Source organism: Miniopterus schreibersii (assembly GCF_964146895.1).
Source record: "Miniopterus schreibersii genome assembly, chromosome: 11".
NCBI lineage: Eukaryota > Metazoa > Chordata > Mammalia > Chiroptera > Miniopteridae > Miniopterus > Miniopterus schreibersii.
This window is the reverse complement of record NC_138111.1, coordinates 2,220,087-2,239,168: the sequence shown is the minus strand read 5'-3', so window position 1 is coordinate 2,239,168 and position 19,082 is coordinate 2,220,087. Positions and strand designations below refer to the sequence as shown.

General features: G+C 59.0%; 1 protein-coding gene across 1 annotated transcript in view; it reads right to left on the bottom strand.

Moving 5' to 3' along the window:
* HMCN2 (hemicentin 2) overlaps positions 1 to 19,082 on the bottom strand; it is a gene marked incomplete at its 5' end in the record, with an annotated part of 129,630 nt that overhangs the window by 94,047 nt on the left and 16,501 nt on the right. Inside the window, 10 exons of the mRNA XM_081152147.1 lie at positions 736 to 849; positions 1,518 to 1,645; positions 2,082 to 2,223; positions 3,245 to 3,517; positions 4,892 to 5,013; positions 5,476 to 5,620; positions 8,966 to 9,229; positions 11,442 to 11,562; positions 12,471 to 12,577; positions 13,209 to 13,380. Coding sequence (XP_081008273.1) covers positions 736 to 849; positions 1,518 to 1,645; positions 2,082 to 2,223; positions 3,245 to 3,517; positions 4,892 to 5,013; positions 5,476 to 5,620; positions 8,966 to 9,229; positions 11,442 to 11,562; positions 12,471 to 12,577; positions 13,209 to 13,380 — 1,588 coding nt within the window. The remainder of the gene's footprint in view (positions 1 to 735; positions 850 to 1,517; positions 1,646 to 2,081; positions 2,224 to 3,244; positions 3,518 to 4,891; positions 5,014 to 5,475; positions 5,621 to 8,965; positions 9,230 to 11,441; positions 11,563 to 12,470; positions 12,578 to 13,208; positions 13,381 to 19,082) is intronic.

Genomic DNA, 19,082 nt, shown 5'->3' with positions numbered 1-19,082 from the left:
AAGTCTGAGCTCGCACCGCGGCCGGCTCCCTGAGCTCCCGCCCGCCCTTCTCAGAGTCACGCTGAGGCTCTGCCAAGATCGCAGAAGGTGCTGCAAAGGGCGGCGGGCGGCCAGCGGGGGGGGGGGGGGGGGGGGCGCTCTGGGGGCCTCGGGCTGGCACCTGAGAAGGAGCCCCGTTCCTGCTCCCACAGAGACGGAGGCGGCAGCCCAGCACCCACGTCCCCTGGGGGGAGGCGCAGGGCAGCTCCCATCAGTCAAACTTCCCCCGGGAGCCTAGCACAGAGAAAACACTACACCCGTGAACTCAAAGAGCCTCGGACAGCCCCGTTGCCATCCCTCCCCTTACCTAGGCCAGCCCGCCCGTGGCCCCCTTGCCGAGGACACCGAGGGCTGCCCCTGTGCCCGGCTCCTCCTACACACTTTAGGTACGTGGTCATCTCATCCTCACACAACCACCCGGGGCTGTGCCCATTCTCCAGAGAGGGAAGCCAGCTCAGAGATGCCAAGTCACGTGCTCAGGGTCACACAGGGCAGCCGGAGTACAAACCTGCTCCCAACTCCTGAGCCACCCTGCCTCAGCTGCGTGGGCTCTGGGGTGGGGGGTGGGGGTGCTGAAAGGGGCCATTTCCCCCCAGGCACCCCATTTGGGGCGCCCCCCACAATGACCATTCTGGGAAGCTGATCCCCCGGGGCCCTGGCTGGAAAGTTCTGCAGGCCCCTCTCCCCACCATGTACCTCGGTACCAGATGAGGCGGGGTGGCGGCACCCCGAATGCCTCGCACGCCAGCACGGCCTCCTCGCCCGCAGCGGCGAGCACCACGGCGCTCACGGCCGACACCGACGGCGGCTCTGCGTGGGGAGCAGAGGGGAGACTGGGTACCCGACTCCCTGGAGTGAGATGTGACTCTCCACGCCAGGGTGGGGGTGGGGGTGGCGGTGGGGACGGGGGGGGGGGCTCAGCATCAGGACTGTCACCCCAGAAAAATTCAGCCACAGCTGGTTTTTTACCAGCTTCCCACCCAGGACCTCAAGTTAAAGCGTCACTCCTGGACCAACCCCCCCATCGTTCCTCACGGAACCTGCCAAAACCCTACAAGGCCCTAAAATGCCCTGTGCGGGACGCCAGCTGCTCCCCTGCCCCGCTGCCCCCACCCCAGGCCGGCCTCCTGCCAGCCCCTGGAGCACCCAGGACTCACGCGGGCCTCAGGCCATTACCCCACTGGTCCCTCTGCCTGAGATAGTGTCCCACTCCCGGCTCCCACGGAGGCCTTGGCTGGTCCTGTGTGACAGCCATGCCCCCTTCCCCGCCTGCACGTCACCCGTCAGTCACCCCACCCTGCTCTCTGCACCCTCACCACCCCAAACTGCCTTATCTAGCTGTTTGTGCCTCCCCACCAGACAGGGACCATGTGTCCATGGCTGTGTCCCCGCGGCCTGGCACAGAGCAGAGGCTCAGGAAGCATCTGTGGGTGGCAGGGAGGGAGGGGGTCCCCCCCGAGACGCCTGGGCCCGCGCACCTGTGTGGTACAGGGTGACCGTCTCCTCATCTGTGCCGATCTCGTTAGCAGCTTGGCAGCTGTAATTCCCGGCGTCCTCCGGGGCCACCCCCTGGATGATCAGGGTTCCCTGGCCATCCACACGGATCCTGGAGTCGAGTCCAACAGCAAGGGGCTGGTTAGGTCGGATCACGCAAGGGGCGCTCCGGTCACCGTCCATCACGAACCCGTCAGCGTCACCAGTGAGCACCATCCCACACTGCTGGCTCTGCGCCCAGCCCTGCACTCAGCACTTCACATACGTTGTCTTTTTTCATTCACGAGGCTCAGAGAGGTAAGGGGACCTGCCCAAGGTCACAGAGCCTGAAGGGCCGAGGCAGGATCCGAGCACAGGACCTCGGAGCCCCCACTGGGGCGTGGTTACATTTCCAAAGTGGTCGCGCTCCCGAGTCTCACACGATCCCAGGAGAAGGCAGGGCCAGTGCTACTCCCCACTTATCAGTTAGAGGGCCAAGGCTGGTCAGATCCCCTGGGAGTCCTTGTCCACCTGTTCCCAGTCCCGGAGCCCCAGGCTGGGCCCCTCACCTGCTGTCCCCTTGCAGGCTGTGACCATCACGGCTCCAGGAGATGAGGGGTGCAGGGTACCCAGAGGCCGAGCAGCTGACCCTCACCTCCACGCCCTGGGAGAAGCGCTGGGACCTGGTGTGGATGCTGACCTTCGGGGCCTCTGCATCAAAGAGCAGGCAAGCAGGAGAGAGCCCATCAGAGCAGCCGCCCCCGGACCCCTGCCCCTCCCACGGCCACCAACGGCCAAGACCTAGGGGCAAGGACCTGAAGAGCCTGAATCTCCGGGAGTGGCCTCCTTGGGGACTGGGGCTGACCAGGCACATCCCCAGGGCACACTGGGACTGACATGTCCCCAAGCTCCCTGGAGTTCCCTCTGGGCTGAGCACCTCGGAGAGGCTTAGGGAGGCGTGGGGCAGATGGCCTGGCTGGCAGGCGCTCACCTCCAGTGACCTTGCATGGAAGCCACGGCCTGCTCAAGTACTGGCCCCACACTTCCGTGCGGGCCCTCGCAAAGCTCAGGGCACAACAGACTTGTCGGGCTCCAACAGACTCACGGCCCTCATCTCTAAAGGTCCACGCCCCTCCCATACCAGTGGCCTAGACGTGGTCTCAAAATTCTCCTCAACACACCCAGGTGGCCCATCAGGGGTCAATGGTGCCGGAGAGGTCACCTGTTTCAACACCTGGGGAAAGGGCACCCCAGGGAGGGGGACCTGTCTAAATCCTGGTAGACCTGAGGCCACATCTAGGTCCTAAAACTCCCAGGCGGGTGCTCTTCCCACCGTCTCCTCCATCCCTATCTGGTCAGGGCTGCCCAGTGCCTGCCTCTGGGCTTTCAGAAGTTTCCAGTACTTCATCCCTGTCGTCCACATAGGGGGTGGGGTGGACAAGGGAGGTGCTCAATGGCACGGGAAACGGTCGGGACACAGTGAAATTGGCTTGGCCTGCAGCAGTAGAAATTTAGGTTGGATAAGAGGGTGAACTTCCCAAGAGTGAGAAGCACTAGACACAGACTAGGAGGCTCAGACTCCTCTTTTTCTGAAGGCTCAGAAAGCACGGGGAGGGTTGACACGGCCTGCCCGAGGCGACGTCTGGGCACAGGGAGGGATGCACGGGCTCTGGGGGTAAATGCTGGGTAGTGTGCGGGTCCGGGAGCACAGCCACGGCAGGAAGAGCCTCACCTTGCACCAGGAGCCAGACGGATGCCCGCGTGGCCCCATTGGCGTTGCTGGCGATGCACTGGTACCGCCCGCCGTCGCTGGGGACGATGGCGCTGACCTTCAGGGACAGGTCGTCCAGCTGCGTCACCCTGCCCGTCGAAGCCGGCAGGACCCGCCAGTCCCGCACCCACGTGAGGTTGTAGGGGGCCTCTCCCAGGACCCGGCAGGACAGAACGGCAGTCTCCCCTGGGGACACGGTCACATTGGGCGCAGGGACCAGCTGCGGCGGAGGGTCTGCAGGGACATGAGCACAGGAGGCTCTGAGGGGCTGAGGCGGCCAGGGCGACAACCCACAGGCCCCCGGCGGTGTCCTGATGCCACAGCCTAGCACCATGTCCCTCGGGACACTCCGGCCATCGGGGAGGTTAACCTGCGCCCGCTCACCGTCGGGGACAGTGCCACCCCGGGGCGGGCGCATCTCCCTGTCACCATCATATACCCGTGGGGGCTGCGTGGCGGTGCGTGCCCTGCACCCAGCAGCCAGCCGCGGTGTCTAACGAAAGCCCGCCACCCTTCACACGCTCTGAGCCAGTATTTGCACCCTTGGAACTAAAACTTGGGTTTGAAAATCACCCTCAGAAGGGAAATAATACTGGGTACAAAGGGGTTCGCTGTGCAAGCAGCAGGGCTATGATAACACACGAGTGTGGAACGAAGCCTCGGCCCCAAGGGAGGGCAAAGAAAGTCGCTCTCTATGGAAAAAAAGCTGCAAGAAGTGACACGATTAGAGACCATCTAGCCAGAGCTGGATCCACAGGCTGCACGTGCCAATGGCGGTGACCTCCAGGCAAGGAGAGCCACTAAAACAACGGCATCGTAGAAACTTCCTAGAATGGACGTGCGGGGCAAATGGGGAAATGTGAGCACGCACAAAGTTCATTAAGGCATCACTGCTCATTTTATTAGCTGTGATCACAGAATATTATACAAGAAAATCTACTTTTTAAAAGAGACGGGCCGGCCGGTGTGGCTCAGTGGTTGAGCGTCTACCCAGGCACCAAGCGGTCACCGGTTTGATTCCCGGTCAGGGCACATGCCCAGGTTTTGGGCTCGATCCCCCGTAGGGGACGTGCCGATGGATGTCTCTCTCTCACAGATATTTCTATCTCTCCCTCTCCCTTCCTCTCTCTAAAAATCAATAAAAAACATATTTAAAAAAATAAAAACAAAGCCCATTTCATTTCGAGATGGTCTGTGGCATTTCCAACCTTCCTGGGCTGGATGGTGACATCCTGGTGAGGACTTGGAGACACAAGGTGTAGGGGCTGCAAGATGGACGGTGGCCCCTGAAAAGGCCTGGGGATGGCCAGGTCCCAAAGGCCAGGCCAAGAATTCAGGGGTGGGGGTAAAGCCGGGAAGGGGGAGCATGGCCGGAGCCAAGGTTCTCAACCTCTGTCCAGCCGAGACCCAGAGGCCACCCTGGGTAAGACAACCCCAAACGGGGGGGGGCCAGCAGGCAGGTGGCAGCGTAGGCAGCCAGGCTCCGGGCGATGGACAGGCCCCAGCAGCTGGCTGGCACGCTCCCCCACAGATGGAGACACCCTGGAAGGAAATCCTAGAGGGAGAAGCCAGGAAGGGGGTGGGGAGGGGATACTTGGAGGGACAGACCTGTGACGACAACCTGGGCTTCTGCTCGTCCGGTCCCGGCCCTGCTGACCGCTGTGCATTCATATGTGCCCTCCTCGGCCTTGGAGGCCCGCGGGATCTCCCAGCTGCTATTTCCTGACTCCCTGGGAACACGACAGCCAGGGACACGCAATCACATGGACCCCAGTCAGGGTCCCCCAGCCCTCGCCCAGCCCTCTGACCCTTGCCCAGCGGGGAGGCCCCAAGTCCTCTTGAAGGCTTGGCAAGAAGAGGCAGGCAGCCAAGGACATGCAAATTCCACATTACGCTGCGTGACTCTGAGCAAGACCCTTTCCCTCGGAGCCCCGACTCCCATCCATAAAGGGGGGGTCTCAGAGGGTCTTTCCTGCCCGACTCCCGGGGAGCCAGGCCCTGCAGGGGTTGGGTTTGCCGGGAGCTAAGGAAGGCCCGTGGCTCCTCAGGGACCGCCCTCCGCCATCCCTGGCCACCCTGGGAGGTGCCCAGGCTGGACAGTATGACCGAGCCCAAGGTCCCTCTCCTGCCATCGGCTCCCCCAGATCCCGGCAGGGCATCGGACCCCAGGAACCCGCGGCTGCGCCACTCACTGCAGGTGCCTCTCTTCGCCGAGCCGGGCCCCGCGCCGCCGCAGCTGCAGCCGGAAGGGGAGCGCGCTGTGCACGGAGCAGGAGACCTGCAGGGGCTGGTGCAGGTAGCCGTGGATCCTGGGGGGCATGCTGACCAGGGGCGCACCTGGAGGCGAGGACCAGCGCCCAGGAGTCGTCCCTGCTGCCCGCAGCCTGCCCTCACTATGCCAGCGACACAGACCCACGGGGGGGGGGGGGGAGGCCGGAGGCCGGGATTCAGTCCCCGGCTCCGCCGTCGGGTGGCTTCACCTCGCCAAGCCTCAGTCTCCACCTCTACAAACTGGGGCTGGCAGCACCCACCTCACCGGGCTGCCGTGAGGAGCCGGTGAGAGGCGGTGCATGGGGGGCACTTGGCTCCGCAAGCTCCGTCAACAAGGGCTCTGGCTGTGGTGGGGTTTGAGACCGGATTAGCCACGATGGGCCAGCCTGTGCCACCATCCTCTCAACTGTATCAGACGGAGAAGCCGGCCCTGAAACCTGATGAAATGCTGCCCAAACTGGGCTCTCCAGGGTGGGGCGGGGGTGGGGCTGTGCAGCTAACTGCTCGTCCGCCTGGAGGGTCGGTTCTACCCCAAGATGCTGGAGGGGAGCCTTTTTTATTTAAAAATAAGCATAGCTGGAGCATGGCTGGGAATGCAAAATTCACAAGCATTGTTGAGATAAAATAAGAGACGTCAGTGAAATCTCACAGCTTGTGATGAGTCCCTTGGGGCCCCCAGCAGACACTACTGCCCCCCTCGCCTGACCCTGGTCTTGGGGGTGACACATTCCCTCCTTGGCTGTTGGCGCGACTTCAATGGGAAAGTCTGAGAGCCGCCCCCAGGGTCAGCGGCCTGCATCCACGCCTCGCTGGGCCATCGCGGGCGAGCACTCAGCCCGTGTTGCGCTCTCCCATCCCCACCAGAGATGCCGCGAGGGCTGGACAAACTGCCAGACCTCCTCTGAGCACAGGGCCAGGGTGGGAGGGTGGCGGGTGACATCATGCTCCAGGCTCCCTGCCATGCCCCAGGGGAGAGGGATGTGGGATCACTCAGCCACGTCCTCGGCTGTGTGCAAAGCAGCCGCCCCCCGGGCCCCCCTCACTGGAAGCCTCTGCAAGGCTCAGGCTTTCTCTTCCATGAGCTGAAAGGGCCCCGCGGCCCCAGGCCCAGCCCTTACCACCTCCATGTCTCCAAACCCAGAGCCTCCTGCTCTCAGCCAAACTGCAGGCCTCCCGAACCTGGAAGGTAGAGCAGGCGGCAAAGCACACCCCTCCCCGCCCCACGGACACACTTTAATCTAGAGCTGAGATGGAGACCAAAAGCCAGAGCTCAACCCCGAATTCCTGGATTGATCTCGAAGAACAGGAGAGAGAGAAACAGAGGCTGTTCCTCTCCTGCTGAACATTCTTCTCAAAGCTGTAAAGGCTGCCCGGCCATTGTGGCTCAGTGGTTGAGCGCCATGAACCATGAGATCTCGGTTTGATTCCCGGTCAGGGCACACGCCTGGTTTGTGGGCTCCGTCCCCAGTAGAGGGGAGGCGTGCAGGAGGCAGCCGGTCAATGTTTCTCTCTCTGTTTCTCTCTCTCAGCGGTGTTTCTTTCTCTCTCTCTTCCTCTCTCTGAAATTAATAAAAACATATTTAAAAAAATAAAAAAGCTGTAAAGGTCAGGAGAGGGGGTGGCCAGGGACCACTGCGGGGGAGTGGAGGCCAGGGGCTTGGAAAGAAGGGTCCTCAATTCCTCCACCTCACCATGGGCACCTTGCTCCCCGCCCCCAGGTCCTATGGAAACGGACAGAGGAGTCTGCCCCTTGCTGATCCCCAGCAAAGATGCTGGAATATGACATCCACCTCTGTGAGCTCCTCCCCGGACACCACATGGAAAGGGGGCAGTGGACAGGAGGAGGGGTTGGAGCCCAACAGGGAAGCCCATCGCCAGTGAGCTCAGACACCCCTGCTAGGACCAGAGGCAGAGCTGGAAAGCCAGACACTCAACCCTGCCCTCTGGAAGCTTCCAGACTGGACGTGAGTCCTCAGGGACACACAGAAAACCAGCAAAAAGCCAACACATGTGGGAACCAACACGACAGGACCAAAGATGGGACCACAGATGACCTGTGTCTACAGGCATTACAGTAACGGCAGCGGCTACTGTGGAGGACCCTGGCCTACAAGTCCCACGTCCTGGGTACAGGCTCTGAGCGCCCCCAGGAGCTGTCTCATTATGTGCATTAGTTTATGGAACCCTCAAAGCAACCCTGTGAGGTGGGTGGCCTCAGTTTCTTCATCTATAAAATGGGGACACAGCTCAGAAATGTTATAAGCATTCAATGAACTAATGCCTGGCAAGTGCTTGGCCCAGGACTGTCCCATGGGCTAGTTTAGTATTAGCATGATTATGATAGTGATAGTGATTATGATAAGGAAAGATCACATACATTCCCACTACACCGCCCACTGCTGTGTCTACGGTGTCAGCACTATGACTGACACAAAATGAATGTTGAGTGGACAGGTGGGTGAATATTTGGATAGATAAATGGCTGCCTGGCTGGTTGGATGGGTGGATGAGTGAGTGGGGGTGGGGACAGATAGGTGGATAGGTGGGTGGATGGATGGATGGATGGATGGATGGATGGATGGATGGATGGATGGATGGATGCAAGGGTAGATGGATATTGAGGTGGATGGATGAGTAGGTGGGGGGGTGGGAAGGTAGATGGATGGGTAGATAAAGGGATAGATGCATGGGTGGATGGATATTTGGATGGATGGATGAGTGGGTGGATGAATGTTGTGATGGATGAACTGGAGGGTAGATGTTTTAGATGGATAAATGGGAATGGATAGATGGATGGATGGATGATGGATGAATGAATGGATGGATGGGTGGATGCATGGATGGATGCATGGATGGATGGATAAATGAATGGATGCGTGGATGGATGGATGATGGATGAATGAATGGATGGATGGATGCATGCATGGGTGGATGCACGGATGGATGGATGGATAAATGAATGGATGCGTGGATGGGTGGAGGGTGGGAAGATGGATGGATGGGTAGATAAATGGATGGATACACAGGTAGATGGATATTTGGATGGATGGATGAGTGGGTGGATGAATGTTGCGATGGATGAGTGGGGATGGATGGACAGATGCACATATGGATAAGTAGATGAATGCGTAGCTGGATGGATGGATGACTCTGTACTAAATCTTTGAACTGAGGGCTACATCTCAAGCATCTCAGCACTCAGCATAATACCTTGCAGAGCTGGCTGCCCACAGAAGTTTAATGAACACACCCGCCCTATTCTAGTCCAGTCCAGTCCAGTCCAATCCAATCCAATCCAATCCAATCCAATCCAATCTAATCTAATCTAATCTAATCAAGGTAGGCTTCCAGGAAGAAATGGGTCGGGCAAGTGAGACAGAACCCTGGGGGTGGTAAGAGCCAATCACTCACCTGGGGCCACCCCACTGTAGGCAACTCCGGAGACACGAAGGAGGGGGTTCCCCTCATGGTCCTTGCCCTTCACCTTGAGGTAGAAGCGCTCCTGGGGGGCATGGAAGGGTGGCCCACCCCACAGCTGATGGGTGGATCCATTGGAGAGCAGCTGTGTGGGCAAGGTGAGGAGGGGCCGCCCTGAGCTGTGCGCGAGCTCCACCGAGTCCACCTGGCCCAGGGCCTGCAGGCCCGTGGAGTTGATCACCAGGGAGATGGGCACCCCTGCAGAGGGAAGGGCGGGAGGAGGCGCTGGCGTCTGGGCCGGGCGCCGTGATCCTCCCCAGGAAGGGCCCTAGGTCCCCAGGTCCCCTTCGGTCAGGGGCCAGCCTGCTTGGCCCCCCTTCACCCACTCCAGCCCCCTCACCTCCCCTTCCCCGTGACAGTTCATGCTGGGGTGGGACCAGGAGAGAGGGGGCCTTGCTACTGTCCGTGGTCCTGAAACGCCACTGTCCACCCGACCAACTTTCCCACGCTGCATCGCCTTCAGGAACACTTACACTCCCGTGGAGTAAAACTGGGAAGAGGCGCTTCTCTCCCCCCGCCCCTCCGCGAACCCCATGGGTGCGGGCCCTCCTCAGGCAGGCTCCGGGGGCGGCCAGGTGACAACAGGCCCGGCCGGGGACATCTAACTCGGACTCCTGCCCCTGCTCCGCAGGCCCGGCGTTTCCTTGGCTTTCTTTTCGATCTTGGAAAGGTGCTTTCACTCTATCCCATAGATCACGGAACTGGACGTGGGCTTCAGGGTTTCCGCAGCTAGTCTGGGGACTTCTGTCTGGCCTCTTCCTTTGCAGGCAGTTACTAGCTTTTTTCTCTCCCACATCATAACCCAGGGACAAGTGGGCTTGGTTGGTGCGGTCCATAAAATGCCTTAAATTTTTGAGGAAACATGGAACCACCCAGAAAAAACAGATAGAAACCTGGGAGTCTAGGTTCCTTTGAAAAGTCAAGCGTGTCCGCACTGGGCAACAATGATCAGCCGTCCACACGCAGTGGCGCCCCCCGGGGTCCAGGCGCCCACTGCCCAGGGAGCCGCAGCCTCCCCACTGCCTGGGGCTCCTGGCACCGGGGCCGAGTACCAACCACTATATCATTTGCAACTGCCCTGATCTTTCTCTTTTATAAAAACATCTTGGACCCACATCTCTTTCAAAAGCAGAAACCCAAGAGGGTTGGTCCCATGTGACCCCCATTCCCTGTTACACTGGGGACTGTCCCTGGGGACTGCTCAGTTTTCAGGCCCCACTCTAGCAGTCCATTAAGGAGTTCTCACCCAGCCGGTGTGGCCCAGTGGTTGAGCACTGACCCATGAACCAGGAGGTCATCGTTCCGGTTCAATACCCAGTCAGGGCACGGCCCGGGATGTGGGCTCAATCCCCAGCAGGGGGCGGCGCAGGAGGCAGCCAACTGATGTTCATTCTTTCCCATCAATGTTTCTCTCTCTCTCTTCCTCTCCCTTCCTCTCTTTCTAAAATCAATAAAAACATATTTTTTAAAAATATGCCTCTTCTCCTGGCTTCAGGATAGAAACTGAGTTTCCCTGCCTCCCCCCTTTTGTTATTGGCAAAAGCAAACACAAAATGAGTGAGCAGGCCCCTTTCCCTTTGAAGATGGTCCTGCAGGTCCAGCAGGGAAACCCACAAGGGCTGACAAGAACAAGCACTAGGGGAGACACAGACTCGGCAAAGGCCCTGAGGGGCTGGCACACACCCAAAGGTCACCATTCAGTGGTCCAGAAGCTGCCCGACCTGGTCTAGGTCCTTTCCCATCTCTCTTCTGACCTGATCTCAGCAAAATCCTCCAAATGGCCCCATGACAAGGGACCATATTTTCCAAGCTATAAGTCAGGACCCCTGACCTGGCCAGCAGATGGTATTTTCTGGCATCGGGCTCTGGAACCTGAGCCAGAAGCCCCAGCCTGCGCCGGGGCCAGCCTCCTCCAAATGGAGCGGTGACAGGGCACGTGGGCAACCTCCGATCCGAAAACCGACCCTGTGCCTCCAACTCCGCATCCCCCGAGGCTACCAACCCTGCCAGCCTCCAGGGCATCGGCACGTCCATCAGGACACGCGCTGCTTGGAGGAAGACACTATTCTGTTCAGGAAAGCTAGCAACCCATTTGCACCTGTCAGTTTATTGGACCTGCCTGCTCCTCACTGGAAAACCGGAGTGAGGCTTGACAAAGACAAAGGGGAAGGTAGTAATGGGGCACCATAAGTCCTGAAGGCCTTTGGGGGCAGGGAGTTTGTTCTAAAGGTAAACGGTCACTGTGTCACCTGGGCTGGGGCGTGGCCCTGGGGCTCAGCTCCCTGGGGTATGGGAATCCAGCCTGGACCGGGCCCAGCCCACAGTCGCACACTCACCACCGGCCCCCAGTGCCCCACCATCTCCCACAGGCGAGCCCCCCCCCCCAGGAGGCAGCTCCAGGAGCACGTGCCTTGCAGGGGCCACTCGATGGTGTGGTTGAGGTCCAGGGAGGGCTGGGTGGAGAAGCCGGCTTGGAAGTTGATGTCGCTGATGCCCGTGATCCTCACCGAATGGCGGCCGCTGCTGTAGACCTAGCACAAGCCCAGGCCCATGTCACTGAGGTGCTCAACCCCAGCACCCCAGCTCCAGGGCTGCCAACCCGACCAGGCCCAGTGTCAGCAGGCACGTGGGCGAACCTGCTCCCATCTTCTCCTACCTTTGCAGACATGTGCACAAACCCGCTCCCTCGGGGCCCAGCACCACAATCCCCAAATCAAGTGAAAGAAGCGATAGCACCGCCCTGAGTGGGCTCTCGAGGCTGCCCTGCCTTTCTGGCTCCACCCCAACACCCGCAGGACCTGTCTGTCTCCCTGCATGTCTGGCCCCACTTTGCCTTCCCCAAGGCAATTAGAAATCTCAGCTCGAGGATGCTCAGAGCCTGAAGGGCAGGGAACCTAGGATGCTCGAGGACGCTGCCACCCCACCCACAGCACACAGAGCAGGGCCTGGGACCCAGCAGATGCGCCAACACCGGTGCCAACCAGGGGAGGTCACACCCTTCTGAGGCAGCAGCCCACCCCACCCAGGATACTGTCGGGGACCCACCTTGCTGATTAGAGCAGGCCCCACTGCCACTGCCAGACCTGTTCCTTGAAGCCACCCCCCACACACAAGGTCACCCTCCCTTCTTTTGTGTCTTCTTCCCTGGACAGGGTTCTGAACCATGAGCCGGCTTGGTCACCCACCTCAGGGCCCTCACGCCACTTCTCCAGGTCCTTCGTAAAGGCTCCCCAACTAACCCAAACCACTCCACTTCCTCCTACGGGTGCAAAGCAGGATACTCCTCCTCTGTTCTGAACCCTCTACTTCTATTGATATGCCCACATCACCACCCATGCTCCAGCCCTCAGCCTCCCAGGACCCCAGGCTCCCCAGGCCCAGCAGGAGCCGCTCAGCTGTGTATCTGGGCTCCCCCCAGCCCGCAGACCCAGTTCCCTACCTTGATAGACCACAGTCCAGGATGCTCAGGCTTAAAGGCCACGACCTTGGCCGAGTCAGGGATGTTGAGAAGCACGTTGAGGCCCTCGTCCTTCTGCAGGATCCTCCCTGCCAAAGCCCCAGTGACTGCTCAGTCCCCAACACTTTCCAGGGGTGACGGAGTCCCCACCCTGTCCCCAGGAACCCATGGCTCTCCAAATGCCAGCCTCGGGCCTCCCAGGGAAACTGACCAGAGGCCTTTGGCAGTGCTCGGGCCTCCACCTCAGTCTGCAATCCACCATCACACCTCCCAGGTATGGAGTGTACACCTGGCCTCTAGACTGGGGTGTGTGGAGCCAGGTGGCCAGGTCCAAATCCCACAGACCCCGGGGGACCCTGACAAGCCACTCCACCTCCCAGAACCCCAGCTTCCCCTCTGTTCTCCATGCCACTAATCCTTGCCCTGGCTGACCTGCCAGACCACTGAGGGACCCACTGGAAGAGCGTGGGGAAGACTGTGGGAGCCTCCCACCCCAGGACTGTCCTATCTTAATTCCCTCTCCTCACTGGCTTCTAGCAGCCTCCATGCTTCCTCGCCCACCATGGGGACCCTCTCTGCCCTCCGCCTGGCATCGCCCCACCCTCTTGCTCCCGGAGCCTCCTGTCCAAACCCCCTGCCACCCTTGGTCTCTCTCTTGGTCCCATCCTGACTCCCAGCTCAGTCTCGGGCCACAGAGGAGGCCAGCCCCGGGTCACATACCCAGCGGGTCTCGCACTTCGATCTCGGGTCCCGGGCCGCTCAGGGAGATGGTGACTTCCTTTAGGCTGGGATCAAAGGGGATCTTCCACATGTGCTCGCCCTTTTCCTCGTGGTCCGTGGACAACAGGTGCACCTTCGAGGCCTGGATCGCCGACTCCACCCACTTCAGCACCTGGGAGGCAGGAGTGAGAAGCTGAGGCCGGATGTTACCCTGATGTCCTGCCTGTGTCTGGCCCACCCAGGGCGGGTCCCTAACAGGCTGCCAACTGTGTGCAGAATCTGGTTTCCCCATGGTTTCGGGCACGTACAGGCTTTCCAGGTCACCTGGAGGCCACCCCACGCCCCCCTAAGCCCCATCAGGCCCAATTCACACGTCATTACCCGCCCCCCCCCCCCCCCCCCCCCGGCCTGTGGGCTCAGAGCTGTGACACTGGAACTGAGGCATCCAGAGGACTCAGCTCAGAGGGAAGGAGCGAGCAGTGCCCTTCTGCTGGGAAGACTTCCCTCCATCTTCACCTGGCCTACTTCTATGGCACTCACCACTTCCTCCAGGAAGCCCTCCTGCTGCCTCCTACACACAGATGAACCCTGGAATCTTGCCCCAGACCAATGTAGTTCACCACCACCTCCCAAGGGGCCTCAGACCACACCCACACCAGGGGGGGTCATGCTCTCTAAGCAGGACCCAGAGGACCTGCTACAAAGACAGTCTCCTCTTAAACAGATTTTTTTATATGTTTTCATTGATTTCAGACAGAGGGAGGGAGAGGGAGAGAGAGATAGATAGAAACATCAATGATGAGAGAGTCATTGATCGGCTGCCTCCTGCACGCTCCCCACTGGGGATCGAGCCCGCAACCCGGGCATGTGCCCTGACCGGGAACTGAACCGTGACCTCCTGGATTCTAGGTCGATGCTCAACCACTGAGCCACACCAGCCGGACAAGACCATCTCCTCTTGATTCTTTCCATAATATTGAGAAACTATAAATCCTTGGTTTCTACAATTTCCTATTCATTCTAAAATCCTACACGGTTTGGACAGGTCCCATTGAAAATCAGGTGACAGGCAAGGACTCTCTCTGGAATATCAGACCACTTAGTACACATTCCGAAAATGATTTTAGGGGGTTCCCTACCTCCCTCAAAGACGGTTCCCACGTGTGCAAGGGTCCCATATTAACAGCCCTGGGTCCGGTCTGAGATGGCATCTCATTGAGCACAAGATTATTTTGTTTCTCCAAACCCCTACCATGTCCTTCAGGACCCTTTGTTCTACGGTTCACCGTCCAACCTGCCCCAAGGTCACTGTGCCCTCGACTCCCCCCAAGCTTGCTGGGCTGGACCCCATGGTTCCCAGGCAGCCCCACCACACGTGTTCCCTTTGCAGTAGAAATTTCTGCACCCGCCCGGCCGGTTGAGCGTCGACCTAGGATCCAGGTTATCGGGGTTCAATTCCCGGTCAGGGCACATGCCCGGGTTGCGGGCTCGATCCCCAGTCAGGGGCGTGCAGGAGGTGGCCGATCAGTGACACTCTCATCATTGATGTTTCTCTCTCTCTCTTCCTCTCCTTTCCTCTCTCTGAAATCAATAAAGATATATTTTTAAAAAAAAGAAATTTCTACACCCCCTTCAGTAACCAACTCCTGGTAGCTCTACACCCTCTGAGCAGAAGATGCTTCTCCAAGCAGGTTTGCTCCCCTAGGTTACGCTCTGTGCAGCAATGTGCACCCCAATCATTCATGCTTATTAGGTTCAGGCCTGTCTCCCCCTGAGGCTGGGAGCCCCGTGAAGGCACAGGCCCTGCTCTGCCCGAGCTCGGGGCTGGCGTCCAGAGCGGCTGCTGGGGAAGCGTGTGGTCACTGAGTGTGGCCAAGCGGGGCACACACACCTGGACAGGGCCCTCAGGTTCACGCCCGGTTCACCGTGTAGACGCCGACGGCTCCCTCAACCCCTCCAGCCCACCCCCAGCTCACGCCTCCTCCTTTCAACAGCCAAGTCCCCCAGGGCCCGGCAAGAAAACCAGGAAAGGGGGAGGAGGGGCTCCTCCGGCCCGAACCTCTCTTTCCCGGCCAAGCTGCTTCAAGAAGCGTCCCCGGCAAACCCGAAAACGGAAACAAAAATGAAACACGATCCCGACTGGATGACAAATTGGCACCACAAGCACAGAGAGAATAAAATCACTTCGAGTGCACTGGAAGCCCGGGGCCGGGCTGTGCCGCTCGGCGGGGGGCGTGGGGCGCGGGGAGCTGCGGGGGGCCGTCGGTCCGTGGTCTCGCCTGCAGCACTGGCAGGACTGTGACGGAAGCCGCTTTACGCATCTTGTAGGATCAAGCGAAGGATGGTACTGTTTTCTGAACCAAGATTCTCTCTCCCAGCCAAGTGTGGAAGCGAGCCGAGCCACAGGCATTTTATTGGGCTCTAAACCCACTCCAGTGAGCCTGGATCCCAACTCCATTCCCCACGGGGCCTCCTTGGAGAAGCGGCTGCTGCCAAGCCTGGGGCAGGCGGCTCACAAGGAAAGCCTGGGACAACCGGAAATCCCCTAAGGCAGGGACATTCTCGAAGACAAACGGGGACCTATCCAAAGGACACGGGAGTCAGCCTGCAGGAGCCCCCATTAGCTAAATTTGGAACAATCTGAGCCCAAAACAGAATAACTGTAATCAACTAAAAGGCTGAATTATGTAAGCCACGTGCCCGCAGTAATACTGCGAAAGACATGCAAAATTCAGAACAATGACACCTCACTTGTCACCAATGAAGGCGACGTCTTAATTAAAGAGAAAGAACTGCCCGGCCGGTGTGGCCCAGTGGTTGCATGTCTGCCCATGCACCAGGAGGTCACCGGTTCGACTGCCGGTCGGGGCACGTGCCCGGAGTGCGGGCTCGATCCCCAGCAGGGGGCCTGCAGGGGGCAGCCGATCGATGTTTCTCTCATCATTGTTTCTATCTCGCTCTCTCTCTCAATAAAAACATTTTCTCAAAAAATACAATAAAAAGAGGAACCAAGTGTGATCCCTGCCCTTTCAATGGGAACTGGGCTTCAGAGAAACCGAATCCTTTCTGCTGCTGAGCGAAAGCCCTTGTCCATGGAAGAAAGCCCACGAGTAAATGTGGAAGGAATGATGCAATTAGGAAACCATCATGTTGCAGCCCCTAATGAATAAGCGTTCCGGGCAGGCGTCCTCCGTGATGCTAAGGCCGTGGGACGAAAGGTTGGTGGGGAACCGGGTGTCCGCAGGGAGCCCCGGCGTCCCCCCGCCGACCACCTGAGGCACACGGGGGAAAGCGTGGCCACCCAGGGCCGGGAGCTGGCTGTCACCACCACAGCCCGGTCCTCAAACTTGTCACCAGTATCAGCAGGACAATCAGGCGTGGTTTGACAGACAATACACACAGCACCAACTATGAAACAGTCCTGCCAAAAACGTCGGCCTCCATCTAGTCGGTCGTTTAGAGCTAACTCCCAGTTCAGGGGGAAGCGAGGAGCAAGTTAGCACCATAAGGAAACAATCAGAGAGATCCGGAACGGGGGACGCTGTAAAATCAAGGCCCCTTCAACAAGTCAGGGGCACGTCACGGAGGGTAGACGGCTCCAGATGTCCGAGGACTCCACAGACATAACCAGCAGACGCCCGATTAAATTCCGAGGGGACAAAACCGACTGTAACGACATTCCCGGGACGACCGGGAAAGTCTGAATGTGGCCCCGGCTGGTGTGTCTCAGTGGCTAGAGCATCGGCCTACGTACCAAAGGGTCTCGGGTTCGATTCCCGGTCAAGAGCACGTACGCGGGTTGTGGGTTCAATCCCCGGCCCTGTCGGGGCTCATTTGAGAAGCAACCAATCAATGACTCTCTCACATCGATGTTTCTCTCCCCCCCCACTCTCTCTAAAATTCAATGGAAAAAATATCCTCAGATGAAGGTTAAAATAAAAAATTGGACTGTGGACTCAACATCAGATGGTACTAGCAAAGTACTCTTAATTAGATGATATTGTAGACCACTTTTTATGCTGAATTAATTATGGATAAGGTGTCCTGATTCAGCAAAAAGTATAGAGAGAGATGAAGCAGGTGGAGCTAAAATGTTAAATACCAGATCTAGCTGATACATACATTCTCTTTACTTTTCTATATCTTTGATATTTTTTATAGTAATTTTTTTAAAAGATTTTTTAATTGATTTTTAGAGAGAGAGGAAGGGAGAGGGAGAGAGAGCGAGAGAGAAACCTGGATCGGCTGCCCCCTCCCAGGGATCAAGCCCGAAACCCGGGCATGTGCCCTGACCGGAAATCAAACCGCGACCTTCTGGTTCATAGGTCAACGCTCAACTCCTGACCCACACCAGCCGGGCCTGTGTGCCTCGATTTTATAGCTAGATTTTAGTTATCACAGGATAAGAATCCTATGTTCTAAAAACCCATCTGTTTTCGTGCTTGGACGGACTTCATTCTTTTGTTTGGCCTGGCTTTCCCCAGTGATGTTTCTCTTGAAAAGGTCCCACCTGTCTTCACCAAGACTCATCCATGCGGGGGTGGCCTGGGGGAGGCGGCAGCCAAGGCTCCCAGCTGGACAGAAGCTGGCGAAGTAATCGAGGCACCTCCCCCAACTGCAAAGCGTGACCACTCTCTTCCTGGGGGCCAGGCCTTGTCGGGGCTCAGGGGGAAATCATAACCGAGCAAGGCTGCCAGGAGGCGGTGGCAGTACCAGTTGACAATTACCCAGACAGGTCACACCACTACTGTGTTGCAACTGTCATTATAAGCTCATTCTAGGATGTTCTGATGGAGGGAAGAGGCCCCAGGATTGAGGCTACTGAACCACGGGGAGGGCTGAAACGGGACAGAACGCCAGTGACCTCACCAGGCGGCAGCCTGCCCAGCGGGCCTGCCCGTCAGCACATCACCACTCAGGAGCTGGGGGGTGGGCTGACCCTCTTGCCCACAGTGAGGCCAGGCACCCTGTCGGCCAGGGCCGGGGGGGGGGGGAGGGGGGCAAAGCCTTCTGGCCCCTGCGATGCCCCCAGGGCTCAGAGTGGAATCAGGGAGCCTTCTGAGAAGAAAGCCTTCATCAAGCAAGCTCAGTGTTTATTTGGTGAGAGCGATGGCTTCCAGATGTTAGTGGGACAGGGGGCCTGGGAGCCAGCAGTCTATCGGGCTCGTCTCTCTGTCACTGACGGGGAAGGAATGAAAGAATCTGGGCCTGCCACCCCGGCCAGATGGCTGCTGCTGAGCCCTACAAGGCTGCTAGATCATCCCCCGAGGCTTCTCCCAGGACACTTGACAGCCAAGGCAGCTGAGGAGGCAGAGGGGGGAAGCCAGGGCCCGAATGGGCCTTGGAGCCGCAGATCAGAAAACTGAGGGCCCCATCCCGGGCCCTGTAGCATCAGGGAGCTCGTGGGCATTGATGGAGAGAGAGCTCTAGCCCCTGCCACCTGGGCGCCCCAGGGCCCTCTCCCAGCCTCTGCCTTCCTGAGCACCTTGTCCAGAGAGAGTTTTTATTTTCAGGGGGCTTCCCTGGAGCTGGGGGGGTGTATTCTAGGCTCTAAAGCACAGGGGTGGGAGCCACAGCCATCGCCCCCCTCACCAGGGCTCCCGGTGCAGGGCCTGGAGCCAAGGAGGAGGGCTCCCCACGCAAGGTTTCCCTGCACCCTCACCTCTTCTGGGCAGGGTCCAGCATGAACTGTTCTCCGGGGCCTGTGCCGCCTCATGGGCAGGCCCCCCTCGCCCCCTTACTGTCCTAGAAGGCCACTCACCTTCCCCCAGCAGCCGATGCAGAGTCTGGGCCATGTACCATGTTGTAGCTGCTGCTGCCAGTCAAGGGAAGGACCCGAGGCCCTGGGACAGGACTTCCCAGGCCCCGGAAGGC